This window comes from Akebia trifoliata, chromosome 5 (assembly GCF_017979445.1).
Source record: "Akebia trifoliata isolate Shusen 1 chromosome 5, ASM1797944v1, whole genome shotgun sequence".
Lineage (NCBI taxonomy): Eukaryota > Viridiplantae > Streptophyta > Magnoliopsida > Ranunculales > Lardizabalaceae > Akebia > Akebia trifoliata.
This window is the reverse complement of record NC_141379.1, coordinates 31,258,595-31,281,994: the sequence shown is the minus strand read 5'-3', so window position 1 is coordinate 31,281,994 and position 23,400 is coordinate 31,258,595. Positions and strand designations below refer to the sequence as shown.

The 23,400-nt window shown below is 35.9% G+C and overlaps 2 protein-coding genes across 5 annotated transcripts; both read right to left on the bottom strand.

The window, feature by feature from the left end:
- Positions 1-6,213: 6,213 nt before the first annotated feature.
- Positions 6,214-10,168, bottom strand: LOC147402184 (uncharacterized). 2 transcript variants are annotated; one of them, XM_086443734.1, is made up of 2 exons: positions 7,520-10,168; positions 6,214-6,746 (listed from the first exon to the last, which is right to left on the bottom strand). In XM_086443734.1, the coding sequence occupies exons 1-2, from the start codon at positions 10,053-10,055 to the stop codon at positions 6,709-6,711; spliced, it is 2,574 nt and encodes an 857-aa protein (XP_086299860.1). In that variant the 5' UTR covers positions 10,056-10,168; the 3' UTR covers positions 6,214-6,708. The 2 variants fall into 2 exon arrangements, with proteins under 2 accessions (XP_086299860.1, XP_086299861.1); XM_086443735.1 differs by having other exon boundaries at positions 7,490-10,166.
- An 8,542-nt stretch (positions 10,169-18,710) lies between these two features.
- On the bottom strand, positions 18,711-22,405 carry LOC147402183 (uncharacterized). 3 transcript variants are annotated; one of them, XR_015178842.1, is made up of 3 exons: positions 19,865-22,405; positions 19,344-19,495; positions 18,711-19,121 (listed from the first exon to the last, which is right to left on the bottom strand). XR_015178842.1 is itself a non-coding variant. In XM_086443709.1 (2 exons), the coding sequence occupies exon 1, from the start codon at positions 22,095-22,097 to the stop codon at positions 19,872-19,874; it is 2,226 nt and encodes a 741-aa protein (XP_086299835.1). In that variant the 5' UTR covers positions 22,098-22,405; the 3' UTR covers positions 18,711-19,121; positions 19,865-19,871. The 3 variants fall into 3 exon arrangements, 2 of the variants coding, with proteins under 2 accessions (XP_086299835.1, XP_086299836.1); XM_086443709.1 differs by lacking the exon at positions 19,344-19,495; XM_086443710.1 differs by lacking the exon at positions 18,711-19,121 and having other exon boundaries at positions 19,136-19,495.
- Between the last annotated feature and the right edge of the window lie 995 nt (positions 22,406-23,400).

Sequence of the window (23,400 nt, the reverse complement as noted above, 5' to 3'; positions counted from 1 at the left end):
CTCGACCCAAATCTCCAGCCTAAACAAGTTCGAGAGACGCTGGGAGGAGACATAGATCACTTTTCCGAAACAAAAATAGACGAACCCCATGTTTATTCCACTTTAGATCCAGACCTTAACCTTTTTGTAACCTTCCACTACCATAAGCCTAAGCCAACGTTTCGTCCTACTTAAAGTCCTTTTTGATCAGGAAATGTTCTAGGGCAACATAACGACAGTGGCAACACCAATGATCTTGCAACTTGGTCCGGACCTCAAAGTCTTGTCAGTCGTTGGAAGACTCGAGAGGGGAATCCAGATCGGATATTCGAAAAAAAAAGAGTACCCCTACAAGAGTAGAGTCGTCGATCTTGCAGCTCAACTTAAGTCACCAAGCCACAAAGACACAGAGACTCCGAGCAGAATTGTAATGAAAAATCTAGAAAAATACAAGCATGGTCTGAAAGGGCATAGTGAAAACCTGAAAGGGCGCTATGAGTAAAAGAATCAGACTATGGCAAGATCAAAGCCACCAGCACGATGAAAATCCCAAAAAGGACGTCGATGCGTAAAAATGTGGAAACCGGGTCTGATGAAAACCGTAATTGGCATCAGGGGCAATAAAGGTTTAAAAAAAAAAAAAAAAAAACACAACTCCTGGCCCGCAAGAGTATAAACTGTGAACGGCAAAATCTTTCCAAAATCCCGAGACCCAAAATAGTCTTCCAATACCATAGCACTGGGAATGACTCTAAAGGAATCAAAAGAGTAATTGACGTTTATATCCTCGGTAATTGGCAAAAACACCAAGATCGTCGCAACCAAAGGTTTTACAAACTTTGAATTTATCGTACTCATTTGATAAAGATATTTCATAAAATTTCAAAAAAGAAAAACTACTATTTTGGCCGATGATGAAGATTCTAGGACTTATTCAAACTTCAAGTTTTCAAAGCATTAGATACACCTGAGGCCAAGTAAGTACAAAACCTATTTTCTTTACATTATTCTTTCAACATTTTGTAATAAAAAGAAATCAATCAAACATCATGAAAAAAAGAGTCAAGACGTTCCTACAAAGCACGGATTCGGGCAGCCCGACTCATCATCAATTTTTCAGCCTGACTCATCATCATGACTCACTAGACAAGACGCGAAGGCATCGAAGAAGGGACCGCAGGCAAACCCCTCCTAAGATCACTCTCCGGGGCTACTGAGGTAATAAACCATTGATCATCGAACTTACAGTTGTAGCAATGGAAGAGTTTATAAGAATGACCTAACTAGGGAAATCCTTATGGATGCGTGGCCGTAACGATGCTTATGAGATTCTAAGTGAAGATGAGTACATACAAACATTCCCGAGGGGAATTGGACCAAAACTATCGAAATCAGAAGCTTCTCGAGAAACTGCCGTTGTTATCATGAATCACATTAACCTTGTTGAGATCCTTAGGGATGTGAATCAGTGGTCCACCGTGTTTTCTAACATTGTTTCAAAAGCAACAACTCTTGAAGTCGTATCAATAGGCGTAGCAGAAAACTACAATGGGCCCTTCAAGTGATGACAGTAGAATTTCAAGTCCCTTCACCTCTGGTTCTGACTTGAGAAAATTTCTTTGTAAGGTATTGTAAACAACATGTCAAGGGGATTTGGACGGTGGTCGATGTTTCCTGGATCATTTGCGTCTAGCCCGATATCGAGATGTCGAAGAAGGCCATCAGGTTGTTTAATCCAAGAAATGTCAAATGGTTACTCCAAGGTTATATGGGTCGAACACGTAGAAGTGGATGATAAAGCAGTTCATAGTATATATAAAACACTGGTTAAACTCCAGCCTTGGGTTTGGCGCAAAGCGTTGGGTTGCTACCCTAGATCAACAATGTGAACACCTTGCAAATGTTATGGCTAGTAACATGCCCGCTGGAGATGTTGGTGTGATCACAAGTCAAGAAGGGCGAAAGAATACGTTGAAGTTAGCTGAAAGAATGGTGATGAGTTTTTGTTCTGGTGTAAGTGCTTCTACTGCTCACACATGGACAACATTATCGGGAAGTGGCGCTGAAGATGTAAGGGCCATGATTGGAAAAAGCATAGATGATCTCAGCAGGCCTCCTGGTATTGTGCTAAGTGTAGCTACTTCTTTCTGGCTTCCAGTCTCACCAAAGGGAGTTTTCAATTTCCTTCGCGATGAGAACTTTAGAAGTGAGTGGGACATTCTTTCTAATGGTGGTGCTGTTCAAGAAATGGCACATATTGCTAATGGTAGAGATCCTGGTAACTGTGTTTCTCTACTGTGAGTAAATACTCCAAATTCCAGTCAAAATAACATGTTGACATTACAAGAGAATAGCACCAATGCAACAGGTCTTGGTCGATTCGGTTCCAACTGCAAAACTCTCTCTTGGATCTGTGACAGCTGTTAACGACCATATTGCGAGTACTCTAAACAGCAAAACTCTCTCTTGGATTTGTGGCGACTGCTAACAACCTCAGTGCTTGCATCATTGAAAGGATCAAAGGTATCAAAGGACAATGCATGAATTGAAGGGGTAGCTTATGATAGAAACAGAGCAAGATCAACAAAAGAAGGTAACAAAAAAAAAAAAATCAAAAGAATTTCAAAAACCTTTCGAGTTGCACTCAACTCCGATTTGTCAAAACACGATCGAAGAAATAGTCGGATCTCAAAACTCATCAAATTTTCATCAAATCAAAGATCTCACACGAGCTCCGCGCCATCGAGATCAATGAATTAATAAAGCAAAACTCTGTCAGACCCCGTGCTTGAGTAACCATTTTCCACAAAAATCTTCAATACAATCGATAATTCAAGATCGTGTTTTTACAGAATTTTTCTGGCCCGTACAAATAGGGGTTTAGTATATTCTTTGCAGTTCTTTGCACGCAATTCCTGCAAAGAAGGGCAGCTGTAGACACCTCAATTTGAACGGGCCACTTCTCGAAAGGGCTCAAAAATATCGATTTTCCAAATAAATGGGCCAACGGGCCTTAAGGGCCCAACTCATTGAAAATGGACATTTTTACCAACCCGAGGCCCTAAGACCTCTCAATGGTTTAGGAGGCCACCAAAAGGACTCGGCCCACCTTACGCTTTCCCAACATTCACCGCTCCGCTTCCAAAATAAAAAACGTCAAATTTTCGATAAATTTCACCAACGGGCCTAAAAAGCCCGATTCGCCAACACGTGGCATTTTTTATCAAACTAAAATCTAAAAAAATTAAAAAATTAAAAATGTGAGACTTGGGATGCCTACCCCTCCTCTATTACCGTCGCTCCGCCTCCGAATCCCTAAAACCCAAAACTACTTCTAAAACCCAAGCCCAACATTACAAAGCCCACAAATCATTAACCATATCCAATTCATTATCCAACCCACAACCCTAACCCATAAACCACAACCCACATCAACCAATCACTCTTTTATCATCAAAAGATGACACATGTCATCACCCCATCTCACCTCCCTCACCCAACTACCTACCCCATTAATTTGCTTTAAATCCCATCTACCCACACATCAACCCATCACCTTTTCTCTCAAATCAAACACATCTACCCACACCCCTAACCTATACCTCCCCTAATCTACCATCATCATTCCCTAAAAAACCTACATCTACAACCTAAACCTACACCATCCTCTCAAGTCAAACACTCAACCTCTCCCATCAACCTATCCCAACCTTTCATTTTCACCCAGTTTAACACATGGCATCATCTCCTTCATCCTCCCAAAATATCATCAACCACCTCTTTAAATCCTCCATTCTCTTAAACCAAACACCATTTAATCTCAACCACCATCTTAAACTTACCTCACCAAACACTCCACCCAAATGGGTTGGGTAGGATCCAAACCATTTGGGTCAAAACTCACCCATTTAACCCCCCTTCCCTAAATACCCTCCAATCTCCTCTAAATTACACCCACTTCTCTCTCAAACTCATAACCATTCTACCCATTTTCTTCACTTCACCCCATTATATCCCTAAAATAACTCCTAAACATCTATAAATACCCTCATCCTCTTCCCAAAAATAAAAAAACTTCTCATTACAAAACTTCTCCCCAACACTCTCTCTACTAACAATCATCATCAATTCTCACCAAGTTTACCAACTATTTCACACAAATCCTCTACAAGTCTCACTAAAACAAAAGAAATCCCTACTCTCTCTAATCACTTCTTCCCATTCTCATACTCTTATATTATACTAAGGACTCAAGAAGACTCAAGCAAGAAGAAGAAACAAGATACAAGGTGGGTTTGGAGCACACCCCCTCTCTTTCTCTAACCTTCTACTCTTTCCCTCTTCTAACACCCCCTTCTTCTATTTTATTTTACCCCTTTTGATGATTGGGCCCCAAGGCTAAGGTTCATAAGGGTCATTTCCATTAATGAAATGACCCTATGATCAAGCCGAAAATGAATCCCTACTTAGGGAACATATGCACCCACGTGGCACATTTTTTTCACCTTCTTTTAAAAATAAAAAATGATCGAGTTATTTGAGGTTACCGCCACGTGGCGGGGAGGAAAGGGTGCCTAACACCTTCCCTTTTCTTCAACCGAGCCGCTTACCCAAATCTCGAGGTTTGACTACCCCTTATCCATTGTGAGTCACTAAAATGCCAAAAATCTCATCTTTTGGAAAATGTACCCCGGGTGACCATTCACACCCACTTCCAACTTGAATGGTGGCGACTCCAAATCATTGTAGATGTAGTCATCATAATGACGAAATCACGCGTCTACATCTTCCTTTTTCTTGAATAAGAAAAACAAAATTTTCTCTTTAAAGGTCTCAACTAGTTCTGGGAAAGGGGGAATTCATCTTTGTTTTCCAAACTCAAACTTTATTTAGGACCTTTAGGGCAACTGGAAAAACTGATCAAATATCCCTCTATGGTTTTACAAGTTCGGACTATATGCAAAGATTATGGCATCGTCTGCATTCATAGGGAAGGCAAAAACATTGAGAATGTCATATTTGCTGATAATATTTTGAATGAATATAAGGTAATTAGAATCTTTGGTGGTTCCATCTATATATTTTTAAAAGTGTACTTTCATAAACAGCTAAATCTCATCATGGATGGGCTTAGGACCCATGGCTCAGCTGGTTTGACAAAAATTGCAAAGAAACTTTGAGGTCGTGGGTTCAAGTCCAGCTTACCAATAAAAATACAAAAATAAAAAGCCATCATGGACGTGGGTTTGTGCTCTATGTGCAGTACTCGGTGTATGTATGCCCCCTTGTCAATTAGGTTTTATTGACTAGTCACCACGTGGATTCAGCTATCGCCCCAAAAGTGTTGTCAATTAAACTCTGATTCATGAACATATTTTAGCAGTTGTAAATATTTTTAGTTCATCGACTATTGAAAAGCAAAACACACACATGCACACTCACAAAGATTCAATTTTGATAAGAATATCCTCAATTCAATTAAGGGAAAGAGATACTCCATATATTGGATAGAACTTTAGTAACTAAACTACAGACAGCTGAAATCCGACATCTCAATACACCACCATAACTAACTTCCTAAATGATCTGGTCTCTTTCAAGGTCAAGTCTGTCCAAAACTCACTACCTATCTCAAAGATGACCTATTGATCAGATCTTCACACAATGAATTTACCTGAATGGATCTTCACTGTGCTTAGTACCCATAGTAAGACCCAAAAACTGAGCCATAACCTCCTGCAGTGTGGCATGCATGTCCAGTATTGGATGAGGGAAACAGATACATTGAACTCCGAGTCGAAGAAGAATTGTAACCAGTCATTGGACCCCACCAATTGGGATCTGTGGCTTCAGCCATGAAACACTCCAATGGAAGAGAAAATGAGGTTTGTCAAAAAGATAACAAAAGTGTGCACAGTGGATTGTTTGTAAGGCGGTAGCAGAAGCATCAGAGAGCAACTCAAAAAGAATATTTATTTATTGAATAATGATAATCTGACACCCCCCACATGGTATACTCCTCCATAAACCCCTAACATGGCATGTGCCAGAACCATAGATTTTTTTCATCATGATACGCAACTGCACATATTTATGGGGATGGTGCAGTTGTGTATCCTGAGGAAAAAATCTATGGTTCTGGCACATGCCACGTTAGGGGTGTATGGGGGAGTATGCAATGTGGGGGTGTCAAATTATCACGACTCTTATTTATTTGATGTGCAAAAACAAATATTAATCTCATTATATAATAACAACTATAAGAAAATAAGAGAAACAAAAAAGATTGAGCCAAACTATGAACAACCCAACCTATAGATACAAAACAACTTTATCGAAAGAAAAGGGGAAAAAAATAGGAAGAATCCAAAAGATATCTTTGGCAATTACATTGTCAAGAAACAACTATAAAACCCAGATATTTCAATCAGCTTGATGAAACAATCAGGTACAATAGAGTTCATAATTTGGACACAGGAAGGCTACTCCCATCACTTGATGGAAATTAAAAAGCAAAGACATGTAATGCAGTCACGTAGATTATAACTCAGAAAATAATGCATAGCTGTGGATTTATTAAGCAATCCAAGGGAAAAGAATTGTATGCATGTATCGACTGCTGAGAAGCTTGGAATTGTGAAGTCGTTCCCCTGTTCTCGTAATGTAATGATTGCTCCATTGACCTGACGAATACATCTAATTTTCACATCTGCCATCCCAATTACTGCATCAGCATAGGAGAGTGTAACTTGCATCTGCTGTGTGACCTGAAAACAGAAAAACACATTTTGATGTTAAATTCTAGCATTAGGAGTTTATTTAGCATTCTTGTTGTGCAAAGTTTATATTTTTATTAGCTAGACAACAAGTTCTAGAGTTTAGGTTTTTTAATAATGCTTGATCGGTAAGTCATTGATTAGGAGGTTTACAAGTTGATTAGTTCGAGTACACAAGTAGGGGACAACCCATATCATTATATGTTGTTTTACCTCTTTATTTTATAAATAGATTGAACACTATTTGTTTTGGCTGCTATTTGCCACTGTGTTATTTGAATTCCTTTGATTGACTGGTGCGCCTCCAATCATGGTGAAATCCATTTTCAGGCAGCAACTCCATGAATCTGATGCCCTTGGGCTCTCTGACACTATCCAACAATGAGTTTGCTTCAAAATCATAAAGTACAAACAATTTTTCCATCCTAAAATTCAGAGCTATAAAACATTTTTTAAGCCTAATCAACAGCTCATTTGAGCCTAAAGAAAGATCTGTTAAAGTTTGATTTTTTTGCCTTGTTTTTTTAACTTTATGCACCTTAATCCTAACCTCAATTTTGGCTCAACTCCTAAAATTCTAGTACATAAGTATCATGGACCAAGGAAATCATAATGATGAAGATTATGATTATGTTAAGAAATTTCTAGCAATATATGTATATATTAAAGTATGCTGCTAGTTACATTGTTCCTTGAAGGATTAGTTTAATACTAGCTAACATTGAGTAAATTACCTTCTCCTTAGCTTTCTGGCAAGAACTTACGAAGCATCTGTATGTGTTCATGATCTGATCCATCCTTCACGAGCAAATTCAACACCATAGATGTGGTCTCTGCATTTGCCGAGAAACCCCTCTTAACCATCTCGTCAAGAAGTTTCATTGCCTTAAGGATAGCATTATTTTTAAGGAATCCTTGCACCATGATATTGAATGTGACATCATTTGGAGTTAAATCCTTCTCTTCCATTTCCGTAAATAAATTTTCACCTTCTATAAGCATTCCCACCTTGAGAACACCATTGATCATTGTGTTATAGGTTTTAATGTTGGGTTTCAAATCTTTGGTAGGAAGGTTGAAAAACAATCGCTTTGCTTCCTTTAGATTCCCAGTTTTGCACATATAATTAATGAGGGTGTTGTAAGTTACAATATCTGCTTTCAATCCTTTGCTTTCCATCTCATGAAATAGTTTCACTGCCTCAGAAAAATATTTGTTTGTGCATAGGCCCACAAACAATGTATTGTACATGATGCTATCTGGAATTTCACCATGAACTTGTATCTCTTTGAAAAGTTCTTGAGCATCCACCATTCTCCCAACCTTGCATAATCCACTAATAAGTGTGTTGTATGCAATTGTATTGGGAGTTAATCCCTTGTGACGCATATCTACACACAGTTGCATGGCCTCATCCAATTGCCTAGCCCTGCAATAGCCATTGATCAAAATGTTATAGCTATATGCATCAGGATCATGACTACTACCGCCCATTGAATCAAAAACCCTTATTGCCTCTTTCATTTGACCTTGCAAACAGTATCCATCCATCAAGGTATTGTACGTGACTATGCCAGGTTCTACACCTCTTTTAATCATCAGTTCCAATAGTTGATGTGCTTCTTTGGCCATCCCTTCTTTGCAAATAGCATCCACTAATATATTAAATGTTACTAGATCAGGAGTAATGTTACGATCTACCATTTCATTGAAAAACCTTTTGGCATCTTTCCATTGACTCAAAATGCATAGTTCATGAATCAAAGAGTTGTAAATGAAAACGTTGGGTTCAAAACCTCTACGAGACATTTCCTGAAATACATCGTGCGCTTCTTTAGTCCTCCCATCTTTACAAAGACCATCTACAAGAATGCTAAAGGTTATTACATCAGGTGAGATTCCATGGTTCACCATGTCATAAAAGAAGCTTTTAGCTTCTTTCAAGAGGCCAAAATTGCATAGACCATGAATTAAAGAGTTATAAGTGACAACATCTGGCACAATATCCTGTTTGCCAATCATTCCATGGTTCACCATATCATAGAACAAGCTTTCAGCTTCTTTCAAGAGGCCAAACTTGCATAGTCCATGAATCAAAGAGTTGTAAGTGAAAACATCGGGTTGAACACCTCTTTGAGACATTACTTCAAATACATCGTGAGCTTCGTTAGTCCTCCCATCTTTACAAAGACAATCAATGAAAATGTTAAAGACGGATACATTAGGTGAGATTCCATGGTTCACCATATCATAGAACAAGCTTTCAGCTTCTTTCAAGAGGCCAAACTTGCATAGTCCATGAATCAAAGAGCTGTATGTGAAAACATTGGGATGAACACCTCTTTGAGACATTACTTCAAATACATCGTGAGCTTCCTTAGTCCTCCCATCTTTACAAAGACTATCAACCAAAATGTTAAAGGTTATTACATCAGGTGAGATTCCATGGTTCACCATATTATAGAACATGCTTTCAGCTTCTTTCCAGAGGCCAAAATTGCATAGACCATGAATTAAAGCGTTATAAGTGAAGATATCTGGCACAATGTCTTTTTTGCCAATCATTTCTTGAAAGAGATTCAGTGCCTCATTTACGCGACTCTCCTTGCAAAGTCTGTCAATAATGGTATTATAAATCTTTATATTACGCCTCCATCTTCTTTGCTCCATCTCCCTCATCAACGTAAGAGCCGCATTAACATCCCCACTCTTGCAAAGCCCGTCGACTATTGTAAGATAAGTGACTTCATTTTGTGGATATCCATTCTTCACTATTTCCTTGAACAACTCCATCGCCTGTGTTACTTTATCTTCCTTAAACAGCCCCTTAAGCAGAGTGTTCAAAGTTGCGGGATCTGGTTCAAACCCACGTTTGAGAATCATTCCCAAAACAGAAAAACCGAAATCAACACGACCCAAGTTGCAGTAACAATTAATTAACATGTTAAACGTATATAAATCTGGTAGGATTTCATTTCCTTGTGCAGAAGAAGAATCCATCATCAATGTAGTAAACATAGGTAACAAGATAGAATAATGTTTCATCTTGGTGATGGCTCCAAACAGTTGATTAAAAGGAACAATGGAGGGGATGGGTCGGATTTGAACCAAACGATGGAACAAACCCAATGCCTCATCAAGCCCAAGTGTTCCTGATTTACACCTATCTCTGACCAAATTCTCGATTGGGTGGCGGTGTTGTTTTGTAGTTTTGGTATGAAAGAGCAGAAAAGAAGAGACTTTAATCAACTTTTGATAATCGAAAGTGAGAATCAAAGCATCTCTTCTTAACATAAACATCTTCAACGAATAAGAAGTGACAATCAAGAAGAACTCGCATATTTAAACGCGTACTATTCTTTTCTTGAAATCGTTGAAGAACCCTATTTTTTTTCTAACATATATATCAACAAAATACTTGAAAAAACCCTTGAAAATGGATTACTTTATGAGGTTCGTTACCCACCAAACCTCACTTTATCAAATTCGTCACCGAGCAAACCCTAGTGCGGGACTCACGTGATGAATTTCTAATTTTTTGTAGTTAATTTGTTACTTAACATACCTTCGAGTGGATTCCAACCACATTAATTTGTGGCATTCAAAAACATGATCTGACGTACAAGATTATAAATGATAAAGTTCTACGAACTTTAAAAAAAGAATTTGAAAAAATATTTTTCAACATCTACTATCAAGATAAAAAATTTATATTTTTTCTTTTAATTTTTCTGTCGAATCTAAGTTTTTTACATGCAATATAGAAGTCTATGTTGTTGGATTGCTAATTTGATTATCCATGTGGGCTCAATGACCCTTAGTAAGATTTGAAATCTTACCATATTAGTCATGGTAACATGATTCGTAAAATAAGGTTTGCACAGGTAAGGGTGTCAATGGATAGTTGAAAGTTCAAATCCGATTTGAATTTGAATTCAAAAAATCAGATATTATCCGAAATTTTCAGATATTGGATTTGAATTCAGATAGTTTTATATATTCGAATCCTTATCAGATACGGATTCGGATATTAACATTTCAAATTCAATAATATCCGATTCGAAATAATTTATAATAAATATTATTTTATTTGATTTATTTATTATATACATAGTATAAGATATTATAAGTTTTTTAAATAATAAAAAATCAATTGGATAAGAAAAAATTATGTTTTTTTTTTAATATACAAATTATTCGAATTCTGATCAGATATTATTCGATATCCGATAGGATAATCGGATTCGAATTCGGATAGAGTTTTAGAACATCCGTCGGATTTGAATTCGAATTCAGATTCAGATATTACTATATTTGAACCGATAAGCATCCGTTGACAATCCTATGTGCAGGTAACAAATTTGATAAAGCAGGGGAGTTTTTGTAATAAAATTGCAACAGATTGGTGTGATCTGTAAATTTCTCAAAAAAAAAAACCAAGGCTAGATTTCCTTAAACCAACGGATATAAATAAATAAATAAAATCTCACTTGAAAACCCTCGTCACTTTCTCTCTATTTCTTTAAAGAGAAAATCCAAAGTTTTGTATCTTTTTCGAACACTGGTTTATGTCTATTTTGGATTCACTGCCACCTAATATTATACATTTTTTTTGGTAAATAATTTCGAAAACTCTACCGTTTTGGTAAATTATTCTTTTTTAAAACCAAATGCACATTACTAGAAATACGAGCTATACTTAATCTTTTAAAAAGAATATCAAATTTTTTATTTATGAAAACGGAATATGTCAATAACAAAATGAATTGAGGTTCAATGTATAAGGTGGGTTCCTCATGAGGAATCAAGTTCAATAAGTGCACACACACTTGATGGATTTTCGTGCCCACATAGCTGCTATAGGATTGCAATTTTCTTTTTGTTTCCTTTTTTTTCTTAGCTGATTTTTTTTCTTCTCTTGTTAAACCAGGGACATGATTTGTGTTGTTTTAGTATCAACTGGAAGTTTCAATCCTCCTACTTTTATGCATTTATGGGTAAGTTGGACTTGAACCCACAACCTTAAAGGTTCTTTGCAACGTGTAAAACCAACTGAGCTATGGGTCTAAGCCCGAATAAACGACGGTTTGAACTCAAGACCTCTTATTTTTTAAAGAGAGACCTTGACCACTACACCCAACCGTTGTTGGTGTACTTTATTATTTATAATACTTTAGTATCTATAGGTAACGCAGATTCTATTTTGATGCTTAGAACTGGCGAGAGATGCATTGAATTCAGAAGGTTATTTTGTTATTGGAGGCTACATGTCATCTGTGAATGATGCATACAAGAAGAGGGTATGTGGTTTTTTGTAGCTTCTCATTAAAACATGCAAATATTAAAAAATTTGAGTTGCATCTCATTGTGCTTATACAGTCCTTTTAATCCATTGCAAGGGTTCAAAGGGATGTTTTAGTCAAATAAAAAAAATGTACTTGAATAGAAAGAAAGAAAAACTTCTCAATGACATCATATGAGCCAAGATTGAACATCTCAAGGTAATGTTAATAATAAGGGAAAACTGTGCAGTTGGCTAAGGTACGACATGGGCTAGGATTGAACACGGCTTCATCGGCCTGGTCCCTTGTTGGCCTTGGTTGGACTGGGACTGCTCATATCGGTCTAATATGTCTGTCACGAAGCAAATGATGAATACATACATCACAGTAACACAAAGCACAACGTTTAAGTGTTATTTTCTTTCTGTAGGGCCTTATATCTGCTGAACATCGGATTCAGTTGTGTGATCTTGCTTGCAAAAGCTCATCTTTTGTAATGGTGGATTCATGGGAGGGTTTTTTATATCTAACAAAAAATTCTTTGTTTTTTTTTTTTTTGACTCAAATACTTTACTTTAATGATTTAGTTCTATTGACAAACATGATTTCATGGTTGTGATAATGAATTAATGTGTTTGTTTGTATCCCAAGTTCCAACTTCCATAAAAGAAAATTTTATACATTATGCTTGAGAATGAAAATAATTCTTTTTTCTTTTTTTGATAAGTGTAATAAATTGAAAACGAGTGAAAAGATTATACAAAGAGGCCGAGAAGGCCTCACAAGGGACAACAAGAAAACAAAAAGCTACAGCGTTAGTGATTACATAAAGAATTTCATTTACATGGGGATTGTTAGACATTTTGAGTTGGTCGCAATTCAATCAAGTGTTTTAGGTTCTTGAACTTTTTTCAATTCTATATCAATCATTTTGTAATATACTAATCCCCTATGAACATCACTCCGATGCATCAATTCACATCATTTTGAACCACTTGTAAACTCCAACCTTAGAACTAGCACATAAAATATTAATTATAGTACAAAAAACCTGTCCTGTATCACCAAAAGTGTCCTTGTACAGCATGTATTGGGCTCACTATCCTGTAGCAAGGAGTGCCAGATATTTTTTAAAAAAAAGCACAATAATACAGGCTGCACAACAGTGGCGTTAAGCTCTGTCAAATGCTTGGTAATTGAGGTGACAAAACCTTTGGATAAAAGTGAAAAGAAGAGAAAAATGACTAGAGCGTGATCATTGTGCTAAGATCTTTACTCTCATCTCATTATGTCATCGATGATAGAAAATTGTTGCTAAGAATTTGGGAATTCAAGATACCTGTTTAATCTTATGGTGGACCGTTGAGTGGGTCGGTCCATTGTGCTGGTGTATGCCCCCAGAACCTACCATTTGGAGTCTGGGATTGGAGAACGATAATGCCATACCACCTTCTGAGCGAGCATTTCTGTTAATAATATTACTACTGTTCTAAAATAACTAATAGTAAATTTCTTTTGCAGGCAAACCAAAGTAGCTACCAACGCACTTTGACTGTTTTGGCTAGAATCCAGAATTGCTTGTGTGGAAGTGGGATGATTTCCAAGGTAGTTTTTTCCTTCTTTTTTTCAAATGGTAAGAGGAAGATCCCCAACCAGAAGGAATACACCACGGCAACATTTACATCCTTATATAGGCATATGCCCATTGGCATCCTTCAACACAATATCCATCAATTCTAAGGGAAAATCTCTAGTTTCTAAGGAAACAAACCCAACAGAGGGGTGCATTGAATTTTTCCACTAATTTGCATTTGATATGTACTTAATCATGGAAATGTCTATTAGAGAATAAGATGCATTGCATTAAAATGCATGAGATACGTTGTATCATTGTTAGTGTATCTTACACAAATGGAAGGTTGTGATGAAGGATATTCTAGAATATATATTGATATTTAGAATATATCAATTAGGATATTCTAGAATATTTATATTAGGTAGTTTTCATATATCTTGGTTGATGTAATGTCTATAAATACCCTATTGGGACTTTTGTAATATTCATCCAAGAATTATCAATAAAATTCAATATTTTCTACATGGTATCAGAGCTCAAGCTTCACTGAGCACATTGATCTTGGTGCGCCGTTCTTCGGGGATGGCGGTGGCGCCATCGCCGAACCTTAATCATTTTGTTATGTTATTAGTATTTTTTTCAATAAAAATACTGTCTTTCTCTATATTTCGGATCTAGATATCTTTTATTCTCTTCTTTCCTATTATTCTAGGTTTTTTGTTTTTCCAATAAAAATGACAACTCCTTCTATATATCTACGAATCTCTCAATTTCACACATTCATGTTATATGATCTCTTTTTTTTTTTCCTATATAAAATCTCTCCAACGAGAGTTTTTTCATTTAAATGGCACAATCCTACTTTTTCTGCTTCTGGGAGAGATCATGACAGATTTGGTCTAATAAGCCACCGGCTCCGACGGACTCAAAAAGAGCGGGATGCGACAGTGATGGACTTCATAGACAGACGGTGACCTCTAGCAAGCACGATTGGCACTTCGACGATCAATGAACATATCCATTATTGAGATCAAACAATTATTCAACAAAACCAATTGCATATTCCTTTTTCAAAGGACCATGCAATTGTGGGAGGATATTAGAGAATAAGATGCATTGCATTAAAATGCATGAGATACGTTGTATCATTGTTAGTGTATCTTACACAAATGGAAGGTTGTGATGAAGGATATTCTAGAATATATATTGATATTTAGAATATATCAATTAGGATATTCTAGAATATTTATATTAGGTAGTTTTCATATGTCTTAGTTGATGTAATGCCTATAAATACCCTATTGGGACTTTTGTAATGTTCATTCAAAAATTATCAATAAAATTCATATTTTCTATAATGTCCTCACTACCATTGTGTATACTCTTCGTCTTGTTAAGCCTTGAAGAAGTTAATGCAAATTGTGAACTTATAAAAAATAAAAAAAGACGATTGTGAACTACTTTGGTCTTTCAGGATTGATTTTTTTGATTGGTGACAGAAACTTTTCTTGCAAATATCATTTTTAATGAATGCGGCTTATCATGTTACATGTATTATTAGAATACAAATGCATTTATAGTTTATTTCCATTTTTTATTTTTTGGGTGGAGTGTGAACTATTGCTTTTTTGTTTTCCTCGTAGAATCCCTCAAAGTCATGCTTGTCTGTGGTTCTGATCTACTTGAATCTTTTGATATTCCTGGAGCATGGATTCGTGAACAGGTATATCTCAGAAAGAAAAAAAAAAAAGGATCTTCCTTTGTTTTTCAATTGTACTTCCCATTGTGTTCTTCCATGAACAGACTAGTTTCTTTGGACACTAATATGAACCAATCTGCAAACCTGCGATGTCGGACTCTATCTATGACCAAATCAAGGACATCCTTGCAATGAAAACAAAACAATTTATTAAGTGTTTTTCCTAATATGGTGTTTGTGAATGTCTTCCTTTTTCTTGAATAAGAAAAACAAAATTTTCTCTTTAAAGGTCTCAACTAGTACTGGGAAAGGGGGAATTCATCTTTGTTTTCCAAACTCAAACTTTATTTAGGACCTTTAGGGCAGCTGGAAAAAACTGATCAAATATCCCTCTATGGTTTTACAGGTTCGGACTATATGCAAAGATTATGGCATCGTCTGCATTTGTAGGAAAGGCAAAAACATTGAGAATGTCATATTTGCTGATGATATTTTGAATGAATATAAAGTAATTAGAATCTTTGGTGGTTCCATCTATATATTTTTAAAAGTGTACTTTCATAAACAGCTAAATCTCATCATGGATGGGCCTAGGACCCATAGCTCAGCTGGTTTGACAAAAATTGCAAAGAAACTTTGAGGGTTCAGCTTACGAATAAAAATACAAAAATAAAAAGCTCATGGATGTGGGTTTGTGCTCTATACGCAGCACTCGGTGTACGTATGCCCCCTTGTCAATCAGGTTTTATTGACTAGTCACCACATGGATTTAGCTATGGCCCCAAAAGTGTTGTCAATTAAACTCTGATTCATGAACATATTTTAGCAGTTGTAAATATTTTCAGTTCATCGACTATTCAAAAGCAAAACACACACATGCACACTCACAAAGATTCAATTTTGATAAGAATATCCTCAATTCAATCAAGGAAAGAGATACTCCATATATTGGATCTTACTTGATGTGCAATGGGCACATCCATCGATTTCAGGTAGAGACAAAGAAAGAACAACGATTTTAAAACTTGGTTTCCCATCTTGTCCATGCCTGATACTGAGTCGTCTCGGACGAGTTTTCCGATACATTTGACACGTCTCGCTCAAAAATTTTAAAATTGAACGTGGGGTTTTAAATCACATCTGAAAAATTGACTTGTCCGTTCGTCTTATCCATGTCTAATTCTGAGACAACTCGGGTGATACATTTAGGTCTCAGAAGAGTTTTGAAACCATATAAAGAATCCAGCATTCAATATTAATTCCTTAAAGAACTAATATCATTCTACATTTCATGTCTGTTTATTTCATCAGAGTAACATCAAAGTTGTGGATTAACTTGTATCTAACCAAATCAGTTCGACAAGAGTAAGGTAAATGATTTTTCGATTTATTCACAAAATACTGGAGATAACATGAACATGTTGATTAGTATAATAACATTGAAAGGGGGGCCACTTTGTTAATCTTTTCAGGGAATGCATTTCAAGAGGGTCATCAGTCAAATATCTTACTGCAGATGAAGTTATTGATTATATCAAGGAACAACGCTTGTACTACAATACAAATGAAAAATGATCACTTGAGTATTAAATTGCATACCAACCTCCCTGAAATTAATTTTTAACACTAATTGCATATCTTCGTATTAAGCATTTATGGCATTATAATTATGTAAACTCTTAACTGCAATCTACATTTTAAGAAAATAAAGGCACTTAATCATTTATGAACCAGATTTGAGCTTGTTTCCTACTACGTGAGGCAGAATCAAACTTGGGTGTGTTCTGAACTTGACTTATATGTTGCTACAAGAATTCTTTTTTATTTCTTTTTTTTTTTACGGTCATAAGATCAAATAAATCCAATACAGAATAGAATTTGGAACAGATTCAGTTTATTGCATTGTAAGTATTGCTGGATTTGTAAGTGGAATGACTAATTTGTTTGCAAGGTTGACTGTATAAGTGACCGGTTCCGTTTCCCTACGATTTTGATCAACTAGCAACTTTGATAGGAGGCCAAATCCTACCTTGCATGCGGGATTACCCACTTATTCTTTACCCACCATTGTTTATTTACATTGGTGAACTCACCACGAGAGGACGTTTTCTAAACTCAAACAACTCCAAAATAAGACTTAATAGATCACCATGAAAACATAATCACAAATGGGACTTCTCATAAGTAGAGCAACTCAAACACACCATGTAAATATTTTCTGTATGGTCCAATAATCGACAATGACAGGCTATGGTTGATCGATCACATGAACTACAAGAACCACCTAAACATCTGGGAGATGGAATTTTAAAGAACCTGCACTGCACGATCTTATTTACAATACAAAAAAACCTGATTGTCATGAAGAAAGAAATATAGTTGTTTTGACCAGGTTAGTATTGTATTAGCTTCAATAAATCCTTTTTCAAATTAGATGGTCAACATCATAAATGAACAATAAAACCATGCATCCTCTGTCCTACATGCTCATGCACATAATCAAACAATTTATCTTCTACAAAAATTGCAACATTGCACATTCCATCATCATCCCTCAAGCATTCTAGCTTTGTCTTGGGGATATTCAACCAAATAAAATGTGAAGTCCTAAACTACTGTTTGAAGTCAAAACAAAAATACAAAAAATGAAAAAGAGAAGTCTACATCTACATCTACATCAACATCAATAGTGCTGGAAAAGCGGAAAATCCATGACTCCTTTTTAGTGTCTGAGGTCTAACAAAGGGGGTGCAAAGCAGCCACACAGTTTGGAGAGCATCAGTTTAAAATTTCTGAAGAAAAAAAAATGATTATTGATTACTATCAATTGAAATTTTGAGTATATCATTCTATATTCATGATTCACCATCACAAATCGGTGGAATGGTTCACAATTGCTATTGAAAAACTTGATACATTTTTGTCCTAGGGAAAATTTCTCAGTAAAGGCAGGATTCAGATGAACTCCTCCAACTGATCCGTTCTAATACTTACAAGTAGCACTTTTATTCTTCTACAATATTTAGTGTTCTATTATGGAAGTTAGCTGCAAGCTATACTCCTCCATAAACCCCTAACATGGCATGTGCCAGAACCATAGATTTTTTTCATCATGATACGCAACTGCACATATTTATGGGGATGGTGCAGTTGTGTATCCTGAGGAAAAAATCTATGGTTTTGGCACATGCCACGTTAGGGGTGCATGGGGGAGTATGCAATGTGGGGGTGTCAAATTATCACGACTCTTATTTATTTGATGTGCAAAAACAAATATTAATCTCATTATATAATAACAACTATAAGAAAATAAGAGAAACAAAAAAGATTGAGCCAAACTATGAACAACCCAACCTATAGATACAAAACAACTTTATCGAAAGAAAAGGGGAAAAAAATAGGAAGAATCCAAAAGATATCTTTGGCAATTACATTGTCAAGAAACAACTATAAAACCCAGATATTTCAATCAGCTTGATGAAACAATCAGGTACAATAGAGTTCATAATTTGGACACAGGAAGGCTACTCCCATCACTTGATGGAAATTAAAAAGCAAAGACATGTAATGCAGTCACATAGATTATAACTCAGAAAATAATGCATAGCTGTGGATTTATTAAGCAATCCAAGGGAAAAGAATTGTATGCATGTATCAACTGCTGAGAAGCTTGGAATTGTGAAGTCGTTCCCCTGTTCTCGTAATGTAATGATTGCTCCATTGACCTGACGAATACATCTAATTTTCACATCTGCCATCCCAATTACTGCATCAGCATAGGAGAGTGTAACTTGAATCTGCTGTGTCACCTGAAAACAGAAAAACAAATTTTGATGTTAAATTCTAGCATTAGGAGTTTATTTAGCATTCTTGTTGTGCAAACTTTATATTTTTATTAGGTAGACAACAAGTTCTAGAGTTTAGGTTTTTTAATAATGCTTGATCGGTAAGTCATTGATTAGGAGGTTTACAAGTTGATTAGTTCGAGTACACAAGTAGGGGACAACCCATATCATTATATGTTGTTTTACCTCTTTATTTTATAAATAGATTGAACACTATTTGTTTTGGCTGCTATTTGCTACTGTGTTATTTGAATTCCTTTGATTGACTGGTGCACCTCCAATCATGGTGAAATCCATTTTCAGGCAGCAACTCCATGAATCTGATGCCCTTGGGCTCTCTGACACTATCCAACAATGAGTTTGCTTCAAAATCATAAAGTACAAACAATTTTTCCATCCTAAAATTCAGAGCTATAAAACATTTTTTAAGCCTAATCAACAGCTCATTTGAGCCTAAAGAAAGATCTGTTAAAGTTTGATTTTTTTGCCTTGTTTTTTTAAATTTATGCACCTTAATCCTAACCTCTATTTTGGCTCAACTCCTAAAATTCTAGTACATAAGTATCATGGACCAAGGAAATAATAATGATGAAGATTATGATTATGTTAAGAAATTTCTAGCAATATATGTATATATTAAAGTATGCTGCTAGTTACATTGTTCCTTGAAGGATTAGTTTAATACTAGCTAACATTGAGTAAATTACCTTCTCCTTAGCTTTCTGGCAAGAACTTACGAAGCATCTGTATGTGTTCATGATCTGATCCATCCTTCACGAGCAAATTCAACACCATAGATGTGGTCTCCGCATTTGCCGAGAAACCCCTCTTAACCATCTCGTCAAGAAGTTTCATTGCCTTAAGGATAGCATTATTTTTAAGGAATCCTTGCACCATGATATTGAATGTGACATCATTTGGAGTTAAATCCTTCTCTTCCATTTCCGTAAATAAATTTTCACCTTCTATAAGCATTCCCACCTTGAGAACACCATTGATCATTGTGTTATAGGTTTTAATGTTGGGTTTCAAATCTTTGGTAGGAAGGTTGAAAAACAATCGCTTTGCTTCCTTTAGATTCCCAGTGTTGCACATATAATTAATGAGGGTGTTGTAAGTTACAATATCTGCTTTCAATCCTTTGCTTTCCATCTCATGAAATAGTTTCACTGCCTCAGAAAAATATTTGTTTGTGCATAGGCCCACAAACAATGTATTGTACGTGATGCTATCTGGAATTTCACCATGAACTTGTATCTCATTGAAAAGTTCTTGAGCATCCACCATTCTCCCAACCTTGCATAATCCACTAATAAGTGTGTTGTATGCAATTGTATTGGGAGCTAATCCCTTGTGACGCATATCTACACACAGTTGCATGGCCTCATCCAATTGCCTAGCCTTGCAATAGCCATTGATCAAGATGTTATAGCTATATGCATCAGGATCATGACTACTACCGCCCATTGAATCAAAAACCCTTATTGCCTCTTTCATTTGACCTTGCAAACAGTATCCATCCATCAAGGTATTGTACGTGACTATGCCAGGTTCTACACCTCTTTTAATCATCAGTTCCAATAGTTGATGTGCTTCTTTGGCCATCCCTTCTTTGCAAATAGCATCCACGAATATATTAAATGTTACTAGATCAGGAGTAATGTTACGATCTACCATTTCATTGAATAACCTTTTGGCATCTTTCCATTGACTCAAAATGCATAGTTCATGAATCAAAGAGTTGTAAATGAAAACGTTGGGTTCAAAACCTCTACGAGACATTTCCTCAAATACATCGTGCGCTTCTTTAGTCCTCCCATCTTTACAAAGACCATCTACAAGAATGCTAAAGGTTATTACATCAGGTGAGATTCCATGGTTCACCATATCATAGAACAAGCTTTCAGCTTCTTTCAAGAGGCCAAACTTGCATAGTCCATGAATCAAAGAGCTGTATGTGAAAACATCGGGATGAACACCTCTTTGAGACATTACTTCAAATACATCGTGAGCTTCCTTAGTCCTCCCATCTTTACAAAGACCATCAACCAAAATGTTAAAGGTTATTACATCAGGTGAGATTCCATGGTTCACCATATTATAGAACATGCTTTCAGCTTCTTTCAAGAGGCCAAAATTGCATAGACCATGAATTAAAGAGTTATAAGTGAAGATATCTGGCACAATGTCTCTTTTGCCAATCATTTCTTGAAAGAGATTCAGTGCCTCACTTACGCGACTCTGCTTACAAAGTCTGTCAATAATGGTATTATAAATCTTTATATTAGGCTTCCATCTTCTTTCCTCCATCTCCCTCATCAACGTAAGAGCGGCATTAACATCCCCACTCTTGCAAAGCCCATCGACTATTGTAAGGTAAGTGACTTCATTGTGTGGATACCCATTCCTCACTATTTCCTTGAACAACTCCATCGCCTGCGTTACTTTATCTTCCTTAAACAGCCCCTTAAGCAGAGTGTTCAATGTTGCGGGATGTGGTTCAAACCCACGTTTGAGAATCATTCCCAAAACAGAAAAACCGAAATCAACACGACCCAAGTTGCAGTAGCAATTAATTAACATGTTAAACATATATAAATCCGGTTGGATTTCATTTCCTTGTGCAGAAGAAGAATCCATCATCAACGTAGTAAACATAGGTAACAAGATAGAATAATGTTTCATCTTGGTGATGGCTCCAAATAGTTGATTAAAAGGAACAATGGAGGGGATGGGTCGGATTTGAACCAAACGATTGAACAAACCCATTGCCTCATCAAGCCCAAGTGTTCCTGATTTACACCTATCTCTGACCAAATTCTCGATTGGGTGGCGGTGTTGTTTTGTAGTTTTGGTATGAAAGAGCAGAAAAGAAGAGGCTTTAATCAACTTTTGATAATCGAAAGTGAGAATCAAAGCATCTCTTCTTAACATAAACATCTTCAACGAATAAGAAGTGACAACCAAGAACAACTCGCAGATTTAAACGCGTACTATTCTTTTCTTGAAATCGTTGAAGAACCCTATTTTTTTTCTTACATATATATCAACAAAATACTTGAAAAAACCCTTGAAAATGGATTCTTCGTCTTTCTCAAATCTAATTCATCGGAATAAAATCTCCAAAACTCGATCGTATGTCAAAAATCCTATATATTTGGACAAAAATAATGTGTTTAACTGATTAGGTTAATTTGGACATTTCAATCGTGAAAAATGCCTAGATTGAGGTTCAAGGACTGTTTTGAAAAGAGAATTTTACTAAATAAATTATTTTAATAATACTAAAAATTCAATGACTAAATTAAAAAAAAAATTAGCGCCATGAACTATTAAGTAGTTTCCCCTTTGTTTTTAATTTTCCAAAATCTATATACTTAATTTTCCATTGGATTGTAGAAAATTCGAATCTAATTTCGACTCATGTTTGAAATTTCGGATATAGTGATATTGGATCAATATCAGATATCCATTGAATTTTAGGTTGGATTTTGTATATCAATTTTTTTTTTTTTTTGAGTTCGAATTCCAATTTTCTTACACTCAATCCAATTACTGTCCATTAACAGGCCTAGTGATAAGTGCTAACTAGCTTAGTTGTTGAAGTTGAGATGATAGCACAGCCCTACGATTGTCAATCTCACTAAAAATAGAGAGCTGCTATATTTTATATTGGATTCGATATAAAAATAAATAAAGAAAATAAGTGAACGGTTGATAATAAGTGTATTTGATAACACAATTGCACTACGGTTCTTTGCACACACCATGTCGGTGAGTTTTTGAGTTATCTTGTTAGGTTGAATTGCAAATAATAATAAAAAAAGTGCTGATTTTGTAACTCAATCTAACAGAGTAACTCAGAAACTCATTGATATGGCATGTACAAGAATCATCGATTTTTTTTTCCCTTTGGGATACATATAATTGCACATTTTTTATGGGGATCTACAATTGTGTGTTTAGGCAAATCTAGAATTCTTACAAGGAAAACGTAAGTTGAGTTTTTGTGTCACCTTGTCAAGTTGAATTAGAATATCATTACAAAAAATTTAAAAAAAAAGAGATTTACCTGACAGACCTAACTTATGCACTTTTACTACAAAAACTTCCTTAGAGTTCTAACAACTCCAAGGGAACCTTGCTTTATGAAGTTTGTTACCCACCAAACCTTACTTTATCAAATCCGTCACCGAACAAACCCTAGAGCGGGACCCACGTGATGAATTTCTAATTTTTTGTA

What these genes read in the sequence shown, in the direction of transcription:
- LOC147402184 (XM_086443734.1), bottom strand. Translation starts at nt 10,055, where the DNA reads ATGTTTATGTTAAGAAGAGATGCTTTGATTCTCACTTTCGATTATCAA. An exon ending in TGAACACATACAGATGCTTC is followed by an intron (nt 6,747 to 7,519) that starts GTAAGTTCTTGC and finishes TTCTGTTTTCAG; the next exon opens with GTCACACAGCAGATGCAAGT.
- LOC147402183 (XM_086443709.1), bottom strand. Translation starts at nt 22,097, where the DNA reads ATGTTTATGTTAAGAAGAGATGCTTTGATTCTCACTTTCGATTATCAA.